Source organism: Cydia strobilella, chromosome 25, assembly GCF_947568885.1.
Source record: "Cydia strobilella chromosome 25, ilCydStro3.1, whole genome shotgun sequence".
Lineage (NCBI taxonomy): Eukaryota > Metazoa > Arthropoda > Insecta > Lepidoptera > Tortricidae > Cydia > Cydia strobilella.
Window position 1 is genome coordinate 4,112,387 of NC_086065.1, and position 17,438 is coordinate 4,129,824.

General features: G+C 36.6%; 4 protein-coding genes across 5 annotated transcripts in view; 2 read left to right on the plus strand and 2 right to left on the minus strand.

The window, feature by feature from the left end:
* The window catches only part of LOC134752903 (chorion class CA protein ERA.1-like), a 35,533-nt gene extending 26,505 nt beyond the window's left edge, over positions 1-9,028 (plus strand). Inside the window, exons 1-2 of one of the 2 annotated variants that reach the window (XM_063688683.1) lie at positions 7,984-8,123; positions 8,713-9,028. In XM_063688683.1, the coding sequence (XP_063544753.1) occupies positions 8,073-8,123; positions 8,713-8,991 (330 nt within the window). In that variant the 5' untranslated portion in view covers positions 7,984-8,072 and the 3' untranslated portion in view covers positions 8,992-9,028. Of the gene's footprint in view, positions 1-7,983; positions 8,124-8,712 lie in introns of those variants that run through there. The other variant, XM_063688684.1, reaches the window with a different exon arrangement.
* Positions 1,005-5,801, plus strand: LOC134752570 (acyl-CoA Delta(11) desaturase-like). The gene is made up of 3 exons (XM_063688238.1): positions 1,005-1,193; positions 2,443-2,779; positions 5,330-5,801. The coding sequence occupies exons 1-3, from the start codon at positions 1,022-1,024 to the stop codon at positions 5,799-5,801; spliced, it is 981 nt and encodes a 326-aa protein (XP_063544308.1). The 5' UTR covers positions 1,005-1,021.
* On the minus strand, positions 6,693-7,552 carry LOC134752894 (chorion class CB protein M5H4-like). The gene is made up of 2 exons (XM_063688673.1): positions 7,500-7,552; positions 6,693-7,043 (listed from the first exon to the last, which is right to left on the minus strand). The coding sequence occupies exons 1-2, from the start codon at positions 7,545-7,547 to the stop codon at positions 6,714-6,716; spliced, it is 378 nt and encodes a 125-aa protein (XP_063544743.1). The 5' UTR covers positions 7,548-7,552; the 3' UTR covers positions 6,693-6,713.
* A 3,901-nt stretch (positions 9,029-12,929) lies between the features above and the next one.
* Positions 12,930-14,163, minus strand: LOC134752653 (uncharacterized). The gene is made up of 2 exons (XM_063688323.1): positions 14,063-14,163; positions 12,930-13,309 (listed from the first exon to the last, which is right to left on the minus strand). The coding sequence occupies exons 1-2, from the start codon at positions 14,108-14,110 to the stop codon at positions 13,013-13,015; spliced, it is 345 nt and encodes a 114-aa protein (XP_063544393.1). The 5' UTR covers positions 14,111-14,163; the 3' UTR covers positions 12,930-13,012.
* Positions 14,164-17,438: the final 3,275 nt, after the last annotated feature.

Consider the following 17,438-nt stretch of genomic DNA (forward strand, 5'->3'; position numbering starts at 1 on the left):
TGATTTTTTGATTGTTTTGGAATAACATCCCAACTATCCCAAGTTGCCTGCTTGGATTTATAAACGCAAAAAAAATAGGTAAGTGCTTTCCGAGTTTTTACACATTCACTGGCAACACTTCTTCATTATTATTCGCTTGTATTGGAAATGGGGAACTTAGTTGTAATGATGACTTAGCACTTACTATGATTAATTTCAAAATTAATATCATAATATGTATTTATCTCCCGTAATATGGAATCACTACATAGTATAAAACAAAGTCGCTTTCTGCTGTCTGCCTGTCCCTATGTATGCTTAGATCTTTAAAACTACGCAACGGATTTTTATGCGGGTTTTTTAATAGATAGATTATAGAGTGATTCAAGAGGAAGGTTATACATATATGTACAATACATCAGCATTGCACCCGTGCGAAGCCGCGGCGGGCTGCAAGTTTAAAAAAAAAATTACAGTGTCGGTTTTTGCTCCTCTATCGATTTCACAAAAAAAAAATATTCTCTTTATTTGTCTTAAATCTAGTGGCGATCAACTTTAAATAAATAAATAAAACATGTTTTATTGCCACTACCAGAAAAAATAAAAAAATAAACAAAAGAAAATACAATACAATACAATACAATACAATACAATACAATATAATACAATACAATATAATATATTTAGTACAAGAGAAAAAACAAAATACACAAATTACAAAATACAAAACCATGTGTCGTGGCAGAGAATAGGCGCTGGCTCAGCATGATGATGCGGCAAGCCACATCGCTGATATTTTGCCAGGACCTTACAAAAATTAAGAGACTGTCTACAGCTTAATTCTTATAAATCTTGACTAATCTTCATTTAGGTATAATGATGCTCATGTTGTGTGAGTAGTTGTGTACTCGCATGCGCTTTTGTGCATGAGATGTAGCAATATCCTTTCCCGTACTTACGGGTACCTGCTATTAGATTTCGATGTTTAATATCTATTGAATTATAACTTCCAGATATGGCTTCAAACGCAACCGATGAAAGCATGTTATCGAACCAAAATAAGGAACTGCCAAAATTAATAGCCCCCCAAGCAGATGATTGGAAATTCAAGATTTCATACATAACAGTCGTTATTGTGAGCTTCCTGCATTTGTCCGCGATATACGGACTTTATTTGAGCTTCACATCAGCTTATTGGGCCACAATAACTTTTGGTAAGTAAGGTTGTAAGGTAACTTAGAAAACTGAAATAAATGTCATATATATAGGTATATAGGTAATTAAGAAAAAGTCACTAAAAGTGGCGGAAGAACACAAATCAAAAAACAATTTGGTTTGTCCCCAAAGTTGTAACTTAGGAAAGTTTGTATAATAGGTAGTTATTTGTTATACAAGGGTGCAAAGTTGTATTCAACACACGAGAAGTAAAATACATTTGCGCCCGTGTGTAACACAAAACTTTTCACCTCACTATAGCGAGGAAAGTTCAACATCCACAGGCGTTAGATCATCTTCATCACTGGAATCACTCATTTCTTTACGATATTATAACAGAAAACTCTGGAAGTTGTGTATTTTTACGCGAGTCGGTGAGAAAAGGTTTTAAGTAAAAAAATTGTTGACAATGTTGACATTTCTGATGTATGAAATGTCAACGATGCGTTTTGAAATTGCATCGACTCAACTTGTGCGTTCAGAATTATATTTAACATCATTATAAAAAAACAAACGTTTCTTATGGAATTTTAAGGTTTATGACTTCAAATCATTAAATAAAGCTAAATTTGGTATTTGTTATTAGATTCCCAAACCATTTATTTAATAATAATTAATATCGAACGAACCATTATCATGAGCGTTTTACGTTTTGTTATCTGTCAAGCTACTTAAACACGCTCCATCCAAGGTCAAATTACTTTCCCCACTAGTGGATAAAACGCGTTTTTCCCCGCTTGTATTGAAGGATAAACGACAACTTTCCGAGCTAGTGAGGGGAAAAACTATTTTATCCTTTAATGACCTGATTCAACCAAGTCTTTCCGTCACGGTTTCTGAATGATATTTTTATGGGTAAAAACAGGACCCTATTACATTACTAAAACTCCACTGTCCGTCTGTTTATCCGTCTGTCACCATGGTGTATCTCATAAACCGTGATAGCTAGACAATTGAAATATTCACAGATGATGTATTTCTGTTGCCGCTATAACAACAAATACTAAAAACAGAATAGAATAAACAAACGTGATTTTTTTGCCGTTTTATGCGTTATGGTACGGAACCCTTCGTGCGCGAGTCCGACTCGCACTTGGCCGGTTTTTTGAATGAACATCTGATTTGTCAGCTAAAATTGTGCACGTACACGCGTGCAAGCTTACATCCATTTCAATCTGCAGGATCTCCCAAGTCATATCAAATTAAATGATTATTTCTATCACATTTTAAACTAGAAGTATTTTCCAGACCTCATCCTCCTGGAAGCCAGTATGCTCGGCGTGTTGGCAGGAGCCCACCGCCTCTGGTCCCACAGGAGCTACAAAGCAACCCTCCCCCTGCAAACCATCCTCATGCTATTCCAATCATCAGCCGGCCAGTACACCGCCCTCAACTGGGCCAAAGACCACCGGCTGCACCATAAACATAGCGACACTGATGCAGACCCTCATAACGCTGCGAGGGGTTTCTTCTTCTCTCATATGGGCTGGTTGCTGGTCCACAAGCACCCGGAGGTCAAGAGACGCGGGGCCAGCATAGACTTGTCGGATTTAATGAGCAATCCTGTGTTGATGTTTCAAAAAAAGTGAGTACCTGCAGTTCTTTTTAAGCGCTTGATTGGTTCTGTTCTGGTTATGCAATCGCGCTAAGACAACTTAGCTACCAGCGTTTAACCTTACAATAAAACTCATATTAAGCGAAATACCTTAATTTATATTAATAAGATTGTATAATCTTAAACTCCCAATAATCTTAAATAATTGACTTACTGTAAACATAGTAAAAGCTACTCTGAATGTATCCTTTTATCATTTAAAGTGGGTAAGGTAAAGGTTCATCTTTATGTTCCACTAGCTGCTGCCCGCGACTTCGTACGCGTGGATTTGTATGTTGGTGGTTATATATTCTACATGAGCATAATGTCATAGAGTAACTTATACTAGAGCGGTACTGTCATAGTAAATTTTGTAACCCCAGTAAATTCACTGCCATCTGTCAACACACTTTAAAACTAAAAATAAATATGTATAAAAATACGATAAAATGTATTTAAATATGGATAAATGATTTTTTTTATTTGCATTAATTATTTTTATGATTTTGACCCATGTTCTTTCACTGATATGCGTTAAAATTGTTAAATAACAAACGAAACCGTCAACGCCATCTATATGACAGTAAGCCAAAGCTAGTAGCGCCCTCTGAACGAGAATCAAATTTTCTTGATTTTCGAGGCACGTTTTTTCCTTAGACTGTATCCATTCCATCTATTACGGAGTTATATCTATCTTTGATAATGTACAACAGTATGCAGCAAAAGATATCAGTAGGGACGGTTAATCATTTGTTAATAATTATACAACGCATGAAAATTGTCTTTCACATACTACGAAGTTTCAAGACCCTAACTGAAAAAAAATGTTCCCGATATAATCCCTCTCGAGCTCTCGACCCTCTTAGAAGATTTACAAGTCCACTATTTAAAAAAAAAATCGCTCCTGAAACTATTAATACAAACTTTTCAAAAACGGTGTAAGTAATCAGTTTTCGTCTATTTTAATATAATGCCCTTTTTACCAAGTTTCAAGTTCCTAGCTTAAAAGAAAATTTGTACCACATACTTATAAACTTACATCCCCTTTTTAACCCCTTTAGGGGTTGAATTTTTAAGAACGGTGAAATAACTTTTTTGGAATCTTATACAATGCCTTTCTAAGAAGTTTCAAAGCATTTGTAATAGATTCACTTTCAACCCCTTTTTAACCCTTTTAGGGGATGAATATTTAAAAACGCTTAAATTACTTGTATTCTAATAATATGCCTTTATACAAAGATTCAAGTCCCGCACTCAAAAAAATATTTGATCTCCATACAAAGTTTCAACCTCATTTTTACCACCTGATGAATGAATTTTCAATAATGCTGAAATAAGTTTTTTTCTCTTTTAATTATATATATTTCTATGAAGTTTCAAGTACCTAGTTTAAAATAAAATTAGGACCACGACAAACTTTCAACCCCTTTTTAACCACTTTAGGGGATGAATTTATAAAAACGCTGAAATCACTTTTCTTGTATTCTAATAGCATGCCTTTATGCAAAGATTCAAGTCGCGCACTTAAACAAATGTTTGACCTCCATACAAACTTTCTACCCCTTTTTCACCACCTTAAGGGATGAATTTTTAAAAACGCAGAAATTAGCTTGCTTCTGTTTTAATGAAATACCTTTCTACGAAGTTTCAAACTCTTAGCTTAAAATATAATTTGGACCCTATACAAAATTTCAACCCCTTTTTAACCCTTTAAGGAATGAATTTTTAAAAACGCTGAAATCACTTTTCTTGTATTTTAATAATATGCCTTTATACGAAGTTTCAAGTTCGGCACTCAAAGAAAAATTATGATCTCCATACAAACTTTCAACCCCGTTTTCACCACCTTAGTGGATACTAACGTCATAAAAGCTACCTATTGTGAAAAATTCAGCTCTCTAGGTCCAACGGTTTGGGCTGGGCGTTGATTTAAGTGAGTCAGTCAGTCAGTCAGGACTTTTACGTTTATATATATAGATTATCGTTCTAATACTTAAATATTTTGTACTTAACTGTATGTCTAAGTAAGCATTGTATCAGTCATGTTTCTCCACAATCTTCATCATGATTGAGATCAAAGAAAATATAATACATATACGAGTATATGAATTCATTTCCATTGTTATTAATGAAGTGTGAGTATGAATCTACTGACTATCAGTCCGCCGGACGATATCGGCCTGTCAGTTAGAACAAACATTTGACAGTTCCAAACAACTGACAGGCCGATATCGTCCGGCGGACTGATAGTCTGTGGGCCCCTTACAAAAGAAAAGCGCCTACGAAAAATTGCCCGTAGAAAACTTATGAAGGAGCATAATAATGCAGAATAGACTAAAATAGACAACGGAATTTTGACGCAGTGTTGTATTCTTTTTGTCATACATTTGCTGCGTTTACGGTATCTACTTCAGCATATTTTGAACAACGTTGAGCGTTTTACCCGATCTTAATATAGCTAATATACGGATATGTAAATTGTTACGGCTTTACGACTTTTTCTTTACAAATTTTTCCACATTTGAATTTCTCTTTTTTCAGATACGGCATCTACATCATCACCCTATTCACTTACGTTCTCCCCACCCTCTGCCCGATGTACCTCTGGGGGGAGACCTTCCACACTGCCTTCCATGTCAACATCCTCCGCACCAAGTTATGTCTCAACTTCACCAGTCTCATCAACAGTGCCTCCCACGCGATCGGGAACAGACCTTATGATAAAGAAATCCGAGCTACAGAAAACATGGCTGTGACCCTAGCTACTCTTGGCGAAGGATTCCATAACTATCATCACGTGTTCCCGTGGGATTATAGGGCTACAGAACTAGTCAGTAAACTTAACTGGACCGCGGCGTTTATAGAATTCTTCGCGCGGATCGGATGGGCGTATGATTTGAAGACAGTGGAGAATGGTATGGTTGTCAAAAGAGCCAAGAGGTGTGGGGATGGGACTTATGAAAAATCGGAATTAAGAAGAAAGGCGGTTTTTAAACTTTTTAAGAATGAATAAAGGTTGATTTGAACAGTTTTATTGTCTTTTATTAAATTCGCAGGTTATCTGTATTTATTAATTGATGGCATGACAAAGACATACAAATTCAGTGGGACACCTATATAAGTAAAAAAAAGTTGATAAAGAGCAACATGTCAGGCTATGTCTCAGGGCGGACACGCTATAAGTATATCAAAAATCACTTGCGTTTCTATATGTGTGACCGGCACTTCTGTACACGCGTCATGCGGTCATAGTGTGAGTAAGTTGCTTTAAAAAATTGTACCGAGCGGCCGGCAAACGGCCGTCAATCTGCTGTCGCGGGGCGAGGCAATTCGAGTCGTGGCGGGGCGGTGCGTGGTCGTTCTTTATAATAATACTATTTATTACTTATTCTGTGGCTATGTTCTGTGTATGTAGGTTTTAGTGAAACGAAGCGAAATGCAGCAAGCGTCATGGGCATGGCTTTCCGTGGCATTATGCTGAGTGGGGATTCTGTTAAGCATCTAGTTTGTGTTGTAGGTAAGTGTTATTTTAAAGTATATTGTCCAATGTTTATGATGTTAAATAAGTAAATGTATTTCGTTCTTTCTTTCAAAATTCGACAATGTCAATCACTAAGACCTTATAAAACAGTCCCCCGCCACGCCTGTGCCTGTCTGTACGTTAGCGATCAACTCAAAAACTACTAAGCAGATTTTCATGCGGTTTTCACCTATCAATATTCTTGAGGAAGGTTTAGGTGTATAATTTGTTAAGGTTTTGTGTAATCCGTGCGATGCCGGGGCGGGTCGCTAGAATTATTGGATCTGTTAAAAAATCTACTATTTTTAAGGAAGCTTTTGAAGTTTTATATAAGCAAAATAAGAAGTTGAAATAATAGTGACTAGCTAATTTTTTTACTATAAATATGATACATTTATCTAAAATTTAAGAGCGTCTACCACCACACGTGCTAATAAACGGGGAGCCTGAATTGACGTTAGCATTGTCCCCGCTCGGGTTCCCGCGCTCCTGCTTGATGGCCACGCAGTCCCCGCAGCCGTACGATACTGCTGCCAACCCGCTAGTGGGGTGCTGGCCTTCGAACGCCACCGCGATCAGGAACGGCAGCGCGCCGGAGAGGCCTAAGTCCCCGGCTAGAGTTAGCTCCGCGCCTAGCGCGAGGCCGGAGGGAATAATGGGGCCGTTGCTGTTCACGGTTAAGAGGCCGCCGTTGTTGGGTGATGTGATGCAGCCACAGTTTTGGCCAGAGATGCACTAGAATAATGGAAGTTGTATTTGAGTACTCACATAATAGTTAATGCAAAACGCAAATTTATGCCATGGCCTAGGAGACCAGACAGGAATGTGCGTTTTTCTAATACGAAAGTCGTGAATTCAAAATGTTCAAATGATTGATTGAAACGCAAAAAATATTATTTTATATTTAGCACCACAGCACTAAACGCGCAAGGTAATCAACGCCTACAGTTTGAAACAAGCAATATCGTTATCCAAAGTTTTAATACATGTAAAATATTATGTTCAATGCACAATTGTTTTTGCTGGAGTTTGGTGTTGTTGTTTCGGTACAAATGATAATACAAATCTTAGAGTGAGCGTTTATTTAAATAGGTACTAACTTCTCTAAAAATATGCGTAGTGGCAACTTACTTGTCTTAAACTAAACAATTGAATTTTCGTATAGGTAAGTAGCTACAATAATTATCTTACCTGGACTAGGAAAGTAGCGACACAGAGTACTGTGACTTTGAAACTCATTTTCAATTAAAGTCCTTGTTTTAGAGTAATGACCTACTTTACCAACTGGTTTAGCTTATGTTATGTAAGATTTCGATAACAGTAACAAAATTAACGATAATATGCTGCAAATTTTTAACACTCCCGCGCTAATATTTTTAGATTCTGAACTTAATTTACTTACTTATAGAATTTACAATTCGAAGCATTTTCTATATAAAAAAGTATAAAAACTGCCACAGGTTGATCGGTGGTATTCAAAAATATTTGCTTTTACGTTGTATCTGGGCCAATAATTGCATAAAACTCAAAGGCATTTGACTTACGTGTAACATATTAATATTATTTTGTAAATATTTCTTATCATATGATAAGGAAAATTTCTAATTTAAAAACGTTCGATTAAATGATTATACAAATTATAAATTGCCAATCGTGGACGTAACGTTGACCTGCATGCCATTGCTGTTTGTATAAAACGGATGTCATTGTTATGTGGAATCATTCTAATTGTTTTGAATAAAACAGCACAATAATTATAACAAAATGTCTCCCTTCATCGTTTTTGCTCTGTGCGTGCAGGCTTGCTTGATCCAGGTAAATATCATGATATTGCTAACGTTATCCTGGTTTTTGAGCCATGGCTAACAAGGCTACCGGTGCCTACATGTTTGTTACATTATGATTACTTTTTTGCTATTATCATCATCTTCAAACTGATACCGTTCACAGCTGATAGGCCTAATCCAGAAATGTCCAGCAATCAACCTTATCAAGCAAATGTCGTCCACCCGTCCATAACTTGGATTACTATAATACTCTTCCCCGTACAAACTTCTATTCGTTTCCGGATAAAAAATGTCCTCGTATATTGCTACCTTGCGTATTTTTTAATGGCAGTTCTTAGCTTTTATGAAAAACTGTTGCCAGCGCCCAGCCTGAAGTAAAGCATCTACCAACTTACAATTAGTCAGGTTGACTTTGTGCCCAAAGAGGTGGTGCTGGTCGGGCTAGTTAAATACCTCCCCTAATGTGTCCTGCTTTGTTCGTAGTTATAAATTAAACAGCAAATCAAAATACACAAACTTTCACATTTCAACTCGTTTATTTACACTATCATCAGAACATTTAAACTATCAGCAGAACATACCTATAGCTGTAGCTAATTTTATTTCTGCTTTCACAGTCTGTCCTAAGCCAATCATGCGGTTTCCCGCAACTACCCTACTCCGGAATCGGCGGGCTCAACAACAAACCGCCGCCGACACTGGCGCTGGCCCAGTCGTGCGCGTCGTACGGCGGCTCGGGCACCGGGCAGGTCGGCGTGTCCGGCGACATCGGCGCTAGCGGCCAGACCGTCGTCGTCGGCTCCGTGCCCGTGCTCGGCTCCGTTGACTTCAGCGGCACTGTGCCTGCTTCCGGCTCCGTGTCCATTTCTGGACAGTGCGGATGCGGTTGCAACTAGTCGAAATCCCAGTATTTTTGTTTAATATAGTAAATTTTAAATTAATAGTGCTGTTTTTTAGTTCTTAATCTTAGCCTCCTCAGTCCCGATGTTATTTTAAAAGGAAAAAATCAAATCGAATTTTGAACTATAATGGAATGAATGGCGTCGGATCGCACAGGATAGGAACGAATGGCGAAATCTAGTAACGAGGCCAAGATCCACTTCGGGTCGCTGAGCCAGCGAAGTAAGTAATGTAAGTAATGGAATAATATAAAGTCCCAAATTCAAAATTACTACAATGACTTCGGGGCTTAGTAGGGTATAGACTATGGAACCTATCGTCCACATTACTGAATTAACGGCCTCCTAGCCTTGTCGGTGACCCTGTCTATGAATTAGGAGGTCCCGGGTTCGAATCATGGTGACAATTATTTGTGTGTTTGTCACATTACTCAATGGCATGTGTCATGTTACTTCCTCGGTTTTTCAAGTGGTTTTCCATCGCATAATTAATGCTAATAGGTACTTATTGCACGGAAGTTTATTACAATCACTTGATAAACAATGCATAGGAAAACCAGCTTTAAAAGAACTCTCATAATACCCATTCGGATGAAATCTAAACTTGATTTTTTTAACTCCGGTAATCAATCAATCAATTGAAAGTTGAAACTCTAGGTCCATGGGGTCCCAGCGCGCATAAGTTGTTTGCAGAAATCGCGAAGCGTCTGGTTGACGTAACTGGTGACCGAAGAGCTGGCGGCTTTCTCGCACAACAGCATTGCGATACAGCGGGGAAATGCCGCCAGCATCCTTGGTACAATGCCTCAAGGGCCTATTTTAGATTTAAGCTAGTTATTAATTTCGTTTACGTAGTACCACTGTATATATCTTGTATGTAAATAAAATCGTATTTTAACTAATATTCAGACATAAATATCCATAACATTGTTAGTAATTACACATTTACAAGACTTGTCAAACTATGGTTAGTAACATAGTATGTAAGTAAATTATCACACTATATATAAATTATAAACGTACTACTTATAAAAGGCAGTCTTTTTAGAACATTTTGTTCACAGAAGACTGCCTTTTAATAACCGACGACAGTGTTATAAAAAATATGTATAATTAAAATTATATTATTCACAAGTACTATTTAAAAGCGTTTGAGATTCAAAGCACCTAAGCATAATTCTGGGTTATAGGTACCGAAATACACATGTTGTTGTCAATAATGACATTGTCAAGTACTGCCATAGACAGTAGACAAGATGGCGCTGGTCGCTGCTGCAAAGGCTGCGTTCAGCTTATGGTTGGGCCGTGTCGTACGGCTGCGATCGTGACCCAAAATGGTCCCGCCGGAAGATCAGCGCTGACCTTCGGTTCAGCATTATGCTGAGGCGAGACCATTTCGTGGTAAACTTCAACTCCTACCTATTTTATAAGTTTCTATAGCTTTAGTATACTTTTGTATGTAATTTTAGTTTTAAGTTTATCATGAATAAAACATTTGAATTTGAATTTGAAATTGTGATAATCTGTGTTTAACCTCTGCGTATAGAAAATACTAATTAAAATCTAATTCTATATATATATATAAAATAAAGAAGAAATTTTTAAATTAAAAGACATGTTCATGTATATATATATATATATACTTTTTAATTCTGTGCGTAAAATTTAGAAGAAATTATACTTATATTGACCGGGATATAGACCGTGATTAACTTTTGTATTGTTTTTGAACTCCTGATATTTAGACGCAGTTACATGCATACATACATACATACATCTTGTTCACGGGCATAGAGTAACTTATACTAGAGCGGTACTGTCATAGTAAATTTTGTAACCCCAGTAAATTCACTGCCATTTGTCGACACACTTTAAAACTATAAATTAAGATTTATAAAAATACGATAAAATGTATTAGATATGGATAAATGATTTTTTTTATTTGCATTAATTATTTTTATAATTTTGACCCATGTTCTTTCAGTGATATGCGTTAAAATTGTTAAATTACAAACGAAAGCGTCAACGCCATCTATACGACAGTAGGCCAAAGCTAGTAGCGCCCTCTGATCGAGAATCAAATTTTCTTGATTTTCGAGGCACGTTTTTTCCTTAGACTGTATCCATCTATTACGGAGTTATATCTATCTTTGTTCACGGGTGACGGGTGACGGGTATAATATAAGTCTAGTGAAACTAACCGTGAATCATTCAAAACTTAGAAATTATAGAATAAAAAAATATATTTTGTAATCATAATCATAATCATTTATTTGCACATAAAAAGGGTTTAAATGTAAGATATTTGACAATGATTTCAATTTTGTTCGAATAAAATAAATAAATAGGCATCCAATTTCACATTAAATAAGAACCTTAGATGTCGGGTGTCTGCCCTCTACCAGAGGGCAGACGGTCATCATAACATTCACGTTACAAGCTAAAATTAGAAAAATCTCCTTTTTTGCCGTTAGTTGGTAAGTAGATAAATAAAATATGTGGTATTTTCTATAAAACAGGGACCTTATTGTCGATGGCGCTTACGCCATTATTAACGATGCTCCGAAATAAATACAATGCCGCACGACGCTGTGCGGCGGAAGCGCCATCGACAATAAGGTCCCTTTTCATAGAAAATGCCCCATTTATCGCGGATTATATAAATAATACTGGCTTTTGCCCGCGACTTCGTCTGCGTGGACTTAGTAAGTAGGACTCAAACAATCTCTATGCTAAATTTCAACTAAATCGGTTCAGCGGTTTAATCGTGAAGAGGTAACACACATAGAGACAGACAGACAGACTTTCGCATTTATAATATGGAAGTATGGATCGCTTATCCAAACATCTCTTTATAGTATAAGCGAAATAATTGACGTTATTTTTTTAGGTGTTATAACTTTAATGCACATTAAAAATAAGTATATTGGCGGAATTATTGCCTGTTAGAATCACGAGTAAAATTATCTAAATATCAAAATTAGTGGTACCTATTTCTAAAATTAATTTAGAGTCGGATCAAAATAACTTTGTATGGCATTTGCAATGACAAAGTGTGAAAATGTCATCATTAAATATCAGATTACTATGAAAGTATGACATTCATAATGACACCGTCACTTTGTTCTATTCAAATATTTTTAGATGCAAATACTGACTCTAAAAAGGTACCACATTGTCGCTTACCATAAGGATGAAATTTGCAGGTATCTTTATACGAATAACCTGTCAGAGCGTCCTTATAGCAAGCAAGCGACAAAGTGGTATCTTTTGCTTGAAGAGAACACAAATATCCTTTTTTTAGTAGGTAAGTAGGTACGTTACGTATCTATTATTTGTTACATATTTAGAACTACGTGATCTACAAAGACAATGTCATTGCCATTTTGCTTATCGTTCTAAATACCGGACTGATAACCCAATATGGGGCATTTTTTATGAAAAGGGACCTTATTGTCGATGGCGCTTACGCCGCACAGCGTCGCGCGGCATTGTATTTATATCGGAGCATCGTTAATAATGGCGTAAGCGCCATCGACAATAAGGTCCCTGTTATAGAAAATACCACATATAATAAATGCAACATCACGTCCGATTATCATTCAACATTATGACATAGATTGCTGATATGGAAAACAAGTGCATTGTGACATTTTGATAATCGGAAATGCCCTTTTGAACCTTATTTGGGGCATTTTCTATGAAAAGGGACCTTATTGTCGATGGCGCTTACGCCGCACAGCGTCGCGCGGCATTGTATTTATATCGGACATATGTAATATTCCTCCATAAACTGCTTCAGTTATGTAACCTATGTAGGTAAATTGGGTAAAGACCAATGTTTAGATTTTTTAACGATGACTTAGCGTTCGTAGCATGTTAAACATTTCTTTGGTACACAATTTCCACACCCCCATAATAATATTTGTCTCTCACACATTTTCACAACGTTTTATTATCAAGGTATATAAATTACAACAGAAATAAATTACAATACATCACGAATCATTTATTAAACTTATGAGCAACCGCACGCATGGTTGACGTAACCCGTTCCTGCCGAAGGAACCGCTCCGTCAACGGCAACCACTCCGTAAACCGGGAAGCAACCGGTTACCCTGATGGTTCCTCCAATAGGCAAGTCACCGGTTACGGACACATCGCCGCATTGGAGAGAGGGGACGACTTCGGTGACCACTTGGCTGCAAGGTTCGATTATTACGTTGTTCGTGAGGCAGGGCTGGTTGCCGACTTGAAGGTTGCCGGGTAGGAGGAGGTTGTTACCCAGCTGCAGCATAGGGCCGGCAAGGGCTTGCTGGAAAATAAAATTTGGTAAATTAGACGACAACCAACAGTAGTATCTACTGCAACCCATCCGTTCTGTACAGTAGGTACATAAGATAAGTACAAGGTTTTTTTTACTATAAATGTCTTTCTTTCTTTCAAGTAAATTAGACAATTAACAGTACTGTCATCAATTACCTTTAATAATAGACGCGTGACGTCCATAGTTGACAAAACTAAAATGCAGGCAATATTTAGTAGATGATTTTGACAATCTTGAGACATTGGCGTCAGCCGTACGACTTTTTCAATATAGGTTCCGGAACCTATATTTGATGGCTCACGATCGAGCGCCGGGTGCCATATCTACCTCCCTTTACTTACATCCAAGACTGTCATCCATCATAGGTACGTGTTAGTAATCATCGATTTCGTCTACTAAAAGGTTGATGTTGAAAAAAGCGTTTTATTAAATTATATAGGAAAATAAAATGGTTTTTTTTTCAGGTACCTATATATAACCAAATAAAAAATTACCGGTATAATATTAATTAAATATAAAAATTGCGGTAATTACAAAACAATCTATGTATATTTTAAAATTGTATTAATTACACTTAATTAAATTCATTCAGGCACTGTAGAAAGGAATAAATATTTAAAGCAATTAATTAAGTATTAATTTAATTTTAATTTCACTAAATTGTTGTAAAACGGGTCATTAACTATGCAAAATTTAATAGGTATTTTCGAATTATAATCTAAACTTTCCCTAGTTACTTACATTCAATAAAAATGCTTGGAAGCACAAAAACACCGTCAACCGACACATTTTTGAGAAGGATTGATAAATAATATTGAAACATTAACTTTTATACAATTCATGTGTTATCAGTTTTCTGTGAAATTACTTAAGTAATTTTGAGCAAACGTTGGAAATAATTATCAATTTTCGTTATGAAACGGAATATATACCAATTAAAAATATAGAATTATATTGGTTGCAAATTAGAATCAGGATGTGGTTGCGGTGTAAACGCTACAATAAGCGGAGGCGTTTTGAATATTCCCTTTTACAAAAAAAAGCGCGCCAAGCGGGACGTTCTGGAAACTCAGTATCGCTTACGTCACGTCACGCTATCGAATGATATTTACACTAGGGCTACTGCTTGCTGAAAGTCATGTCATGTACATAGTCAACCTAAACAATAGGGGATATTACTGCAATGTTCTGCCACCAGAGTGCAGCACTAGCCTTATTAGTAAACCATAGAGTAACTTATACATACTGTACCATTAACAGGTTTTGACAACTTTTCAGAGATTTTCGCTATCTGCCTCTTCATCGCTCGAATATGCAAGAGTGGTAGAGGTGTTAGATAACGAAATTTCGATTTTCATGTTTCGCGATAAACCCTCAGATTGTGGTAGTGGCGCCACCTGCGCATAGTTTCGCGTAATATTCCCTATTAGGTTAAACGTTTGCATTATGTCCTAATAACTAGCATTAAGAAACAGCGTTTTATAATTAGGCCAGTAGGCCACGCAGGTGACCATTAAATAGGTCTCCTCGAACACGTTTCAAATGATGTTTCGTTGCATAAGTGGACTCACAAAAGTTTATGACTCTGGTACACAGATATCCCGTTTTTAGGGTTCCCTAGGAAGTGGGAACCCTTATAGTTTCGCAGTCTGTCTGTCCGTCTGTCCGAGGCTTTGCTCCGTGATCGTTAGTGCTAGAAACCTAAAATTTGGCATGGATACATAAATCAATAAATCCAATAAATCTAAAAAACCTCCCCTACATAAAGTGGGGGTGGATTTTTTTTTTCGCTTCAACCCTACAGTTTGGAGTATCGTTGGATAGGTTTTTCAAAACGAATAGGGGTACTTAACAAACATTTTTGATAAAGTGAATATTTTCGGAAATTATCGCTCCGAAAGAAAAAAAATGTCCCCCTCCCCTCTAAATTTTGAACCGTGGGTCAAAAAAAAAATGAAAAAAATCGTAGAAATAGCTTAAAAAGACATTAAATGAAAACTATAGCGAACATGATCAGTTTAGCCGTTTTTGAGATATCGCAAAAAGTCTCCCCTTCATAGTAAAAAGACGTAAGTACCTATAGCCACAGTTAAACCTTATAACGAAATTAAATCCTGGGTTTCTTAAAGTTATTTGGCATTATTCCTGTAAATGTAAAATGTAAGATAAAAATCGCCTATTTCACTCATTCAATTGTTATTTATTATTTAATTTCTCTAAAACAGTTTCACTGGCCGAATGAGTAATGCCGTTGACTATGGCAGTTTTAGAACGAATAAGTAAAAAAAATTGTATACATCTTGCTCGCACTAATATGCCAATACGAGCGAGATGGATCGAATTACACACAAACCCGCTAATAGCTAATATGTGGTATTTTCTATAAAAAGGGACCTTATTGTCAATGGCGCTTACGCCATTATAAACGATGCTCCGATATAAATACAATGCCGCGCGACGCTGTGCGGCGTAAGCGCCATCGACTAGAAGGTCCCTTTTCATAGAAAATGCCCCATATGTCAGTGTGAAACTCATGGTATATACCTAAGGGTAGCCTTTTAGGTACCACGAATTTGACACTGACCACTGAGATATTCCCATTTTATTTTACATGTCTAAACTGGCCATATTTAAGTTAGGAACTCGCTAAAAAGCCGAAATACAATCGAAGTTATGCTCTCATTTTTTTGATGTCGATCGGATTGAAAAGATTTTGATTACGATCGCTACAGCATAATAATTATATATAATTGCCATTTTCAACCAAAAGGGTACTTATTGTCGGTTGTCAATAAGGCGCTATTTCCATATAGCTTTAATTCGAAATCAACCTTATCGACAAGCGACAACGTGGTACCTTTTGGTTGAAAACGTCACAATAATTCTAGGTTTATGTTTAACTTTTTAAAAAAAATTGCGAATTTTGAAAAAAGGAAAACCTATGAACCTCTTTCATTGTGTCAATAACGTACTAAAAAATCATGGAAAATGAAAAATATTTAGAAGTGGAAAAACATTTTCTCTTTTTGTATTTACGAGTACGTAGTAGGTATTCTTCGCCACTTAATGTGCACATTAAGAAAACGTTACCGTGGCGTACTTATAGATAAATTCATGATATTGCTGCAGCGGATTAGCCGTTTCCACGTCCATCTTGAAAAACGAATAGATCACAAATCACAACTGAATGTCGCCATCGTGTAGTTGCGTTTCAACCATCGCATAGCCATCTCGCTGGGCCATCGTAGCCTCCTAAGACCCCGCGTACGAATTTTTGATCACCACAATCTATTACTTAAACATTTGTTGAGTAACTGCGCAGTTTCGCCAACGTTGCGTCGAGCAGTATCCATAGAGTAACTATCGCCGACGCTCGGGAGACGCTAGTGTGGGGTGACTAATGGCTCCTCTATACGACGGCCCAGCGAGATGGCCATGCAATGGTGCAAGCTGAGAAAAGAACTTCTGTCTTTCGTGTTTTGGTTGCCTAAGTATTTATTTTTTTGTAAAATTGTAGTTTTTTTATCTTTTCTTTAGGCCGGTAAATATTTACATAAGTCTTCAAGTAAAATAAAAAATGGTGGTTTATGTTCTAATTAATATATTTTCATAAACATTATAGATATTTTTTGGAAGTACACAATTCACACACTGAATAAATAACAACAATAATTACACTCGAAAGAGGGTCACCTTTAACGGTTTTATTTATTCTTTAGAATGACCCATATGAATTGCTCTTAAGTGTATAATCATAAATAAATATTAGAGGACATCTTACACAGAACAAACCTAGCCCTAAACTAAGCAAAGCTTATACTATTGGTGCTAGGCGACGATATATATACGTACTTATACTATACATAAAAAACACCCATGACTCAGGAACAAATATTTGTGTTCATCACACAAATAAATGCCCTTACCAGGATTCGAACCCAAGACCATCGGCTCCACAGGCAGGGTCACTACCCACTAGGCCAGACCGGTCGTCAAATAAACATAAATAAATAATAATTACTATATATCACTGCAATAAGTAAGTCAGAAGAACTTCATTACCGTTCTGTATAAATATACATAAATATAATACATACAAAATATTGTCTTCGGTTAC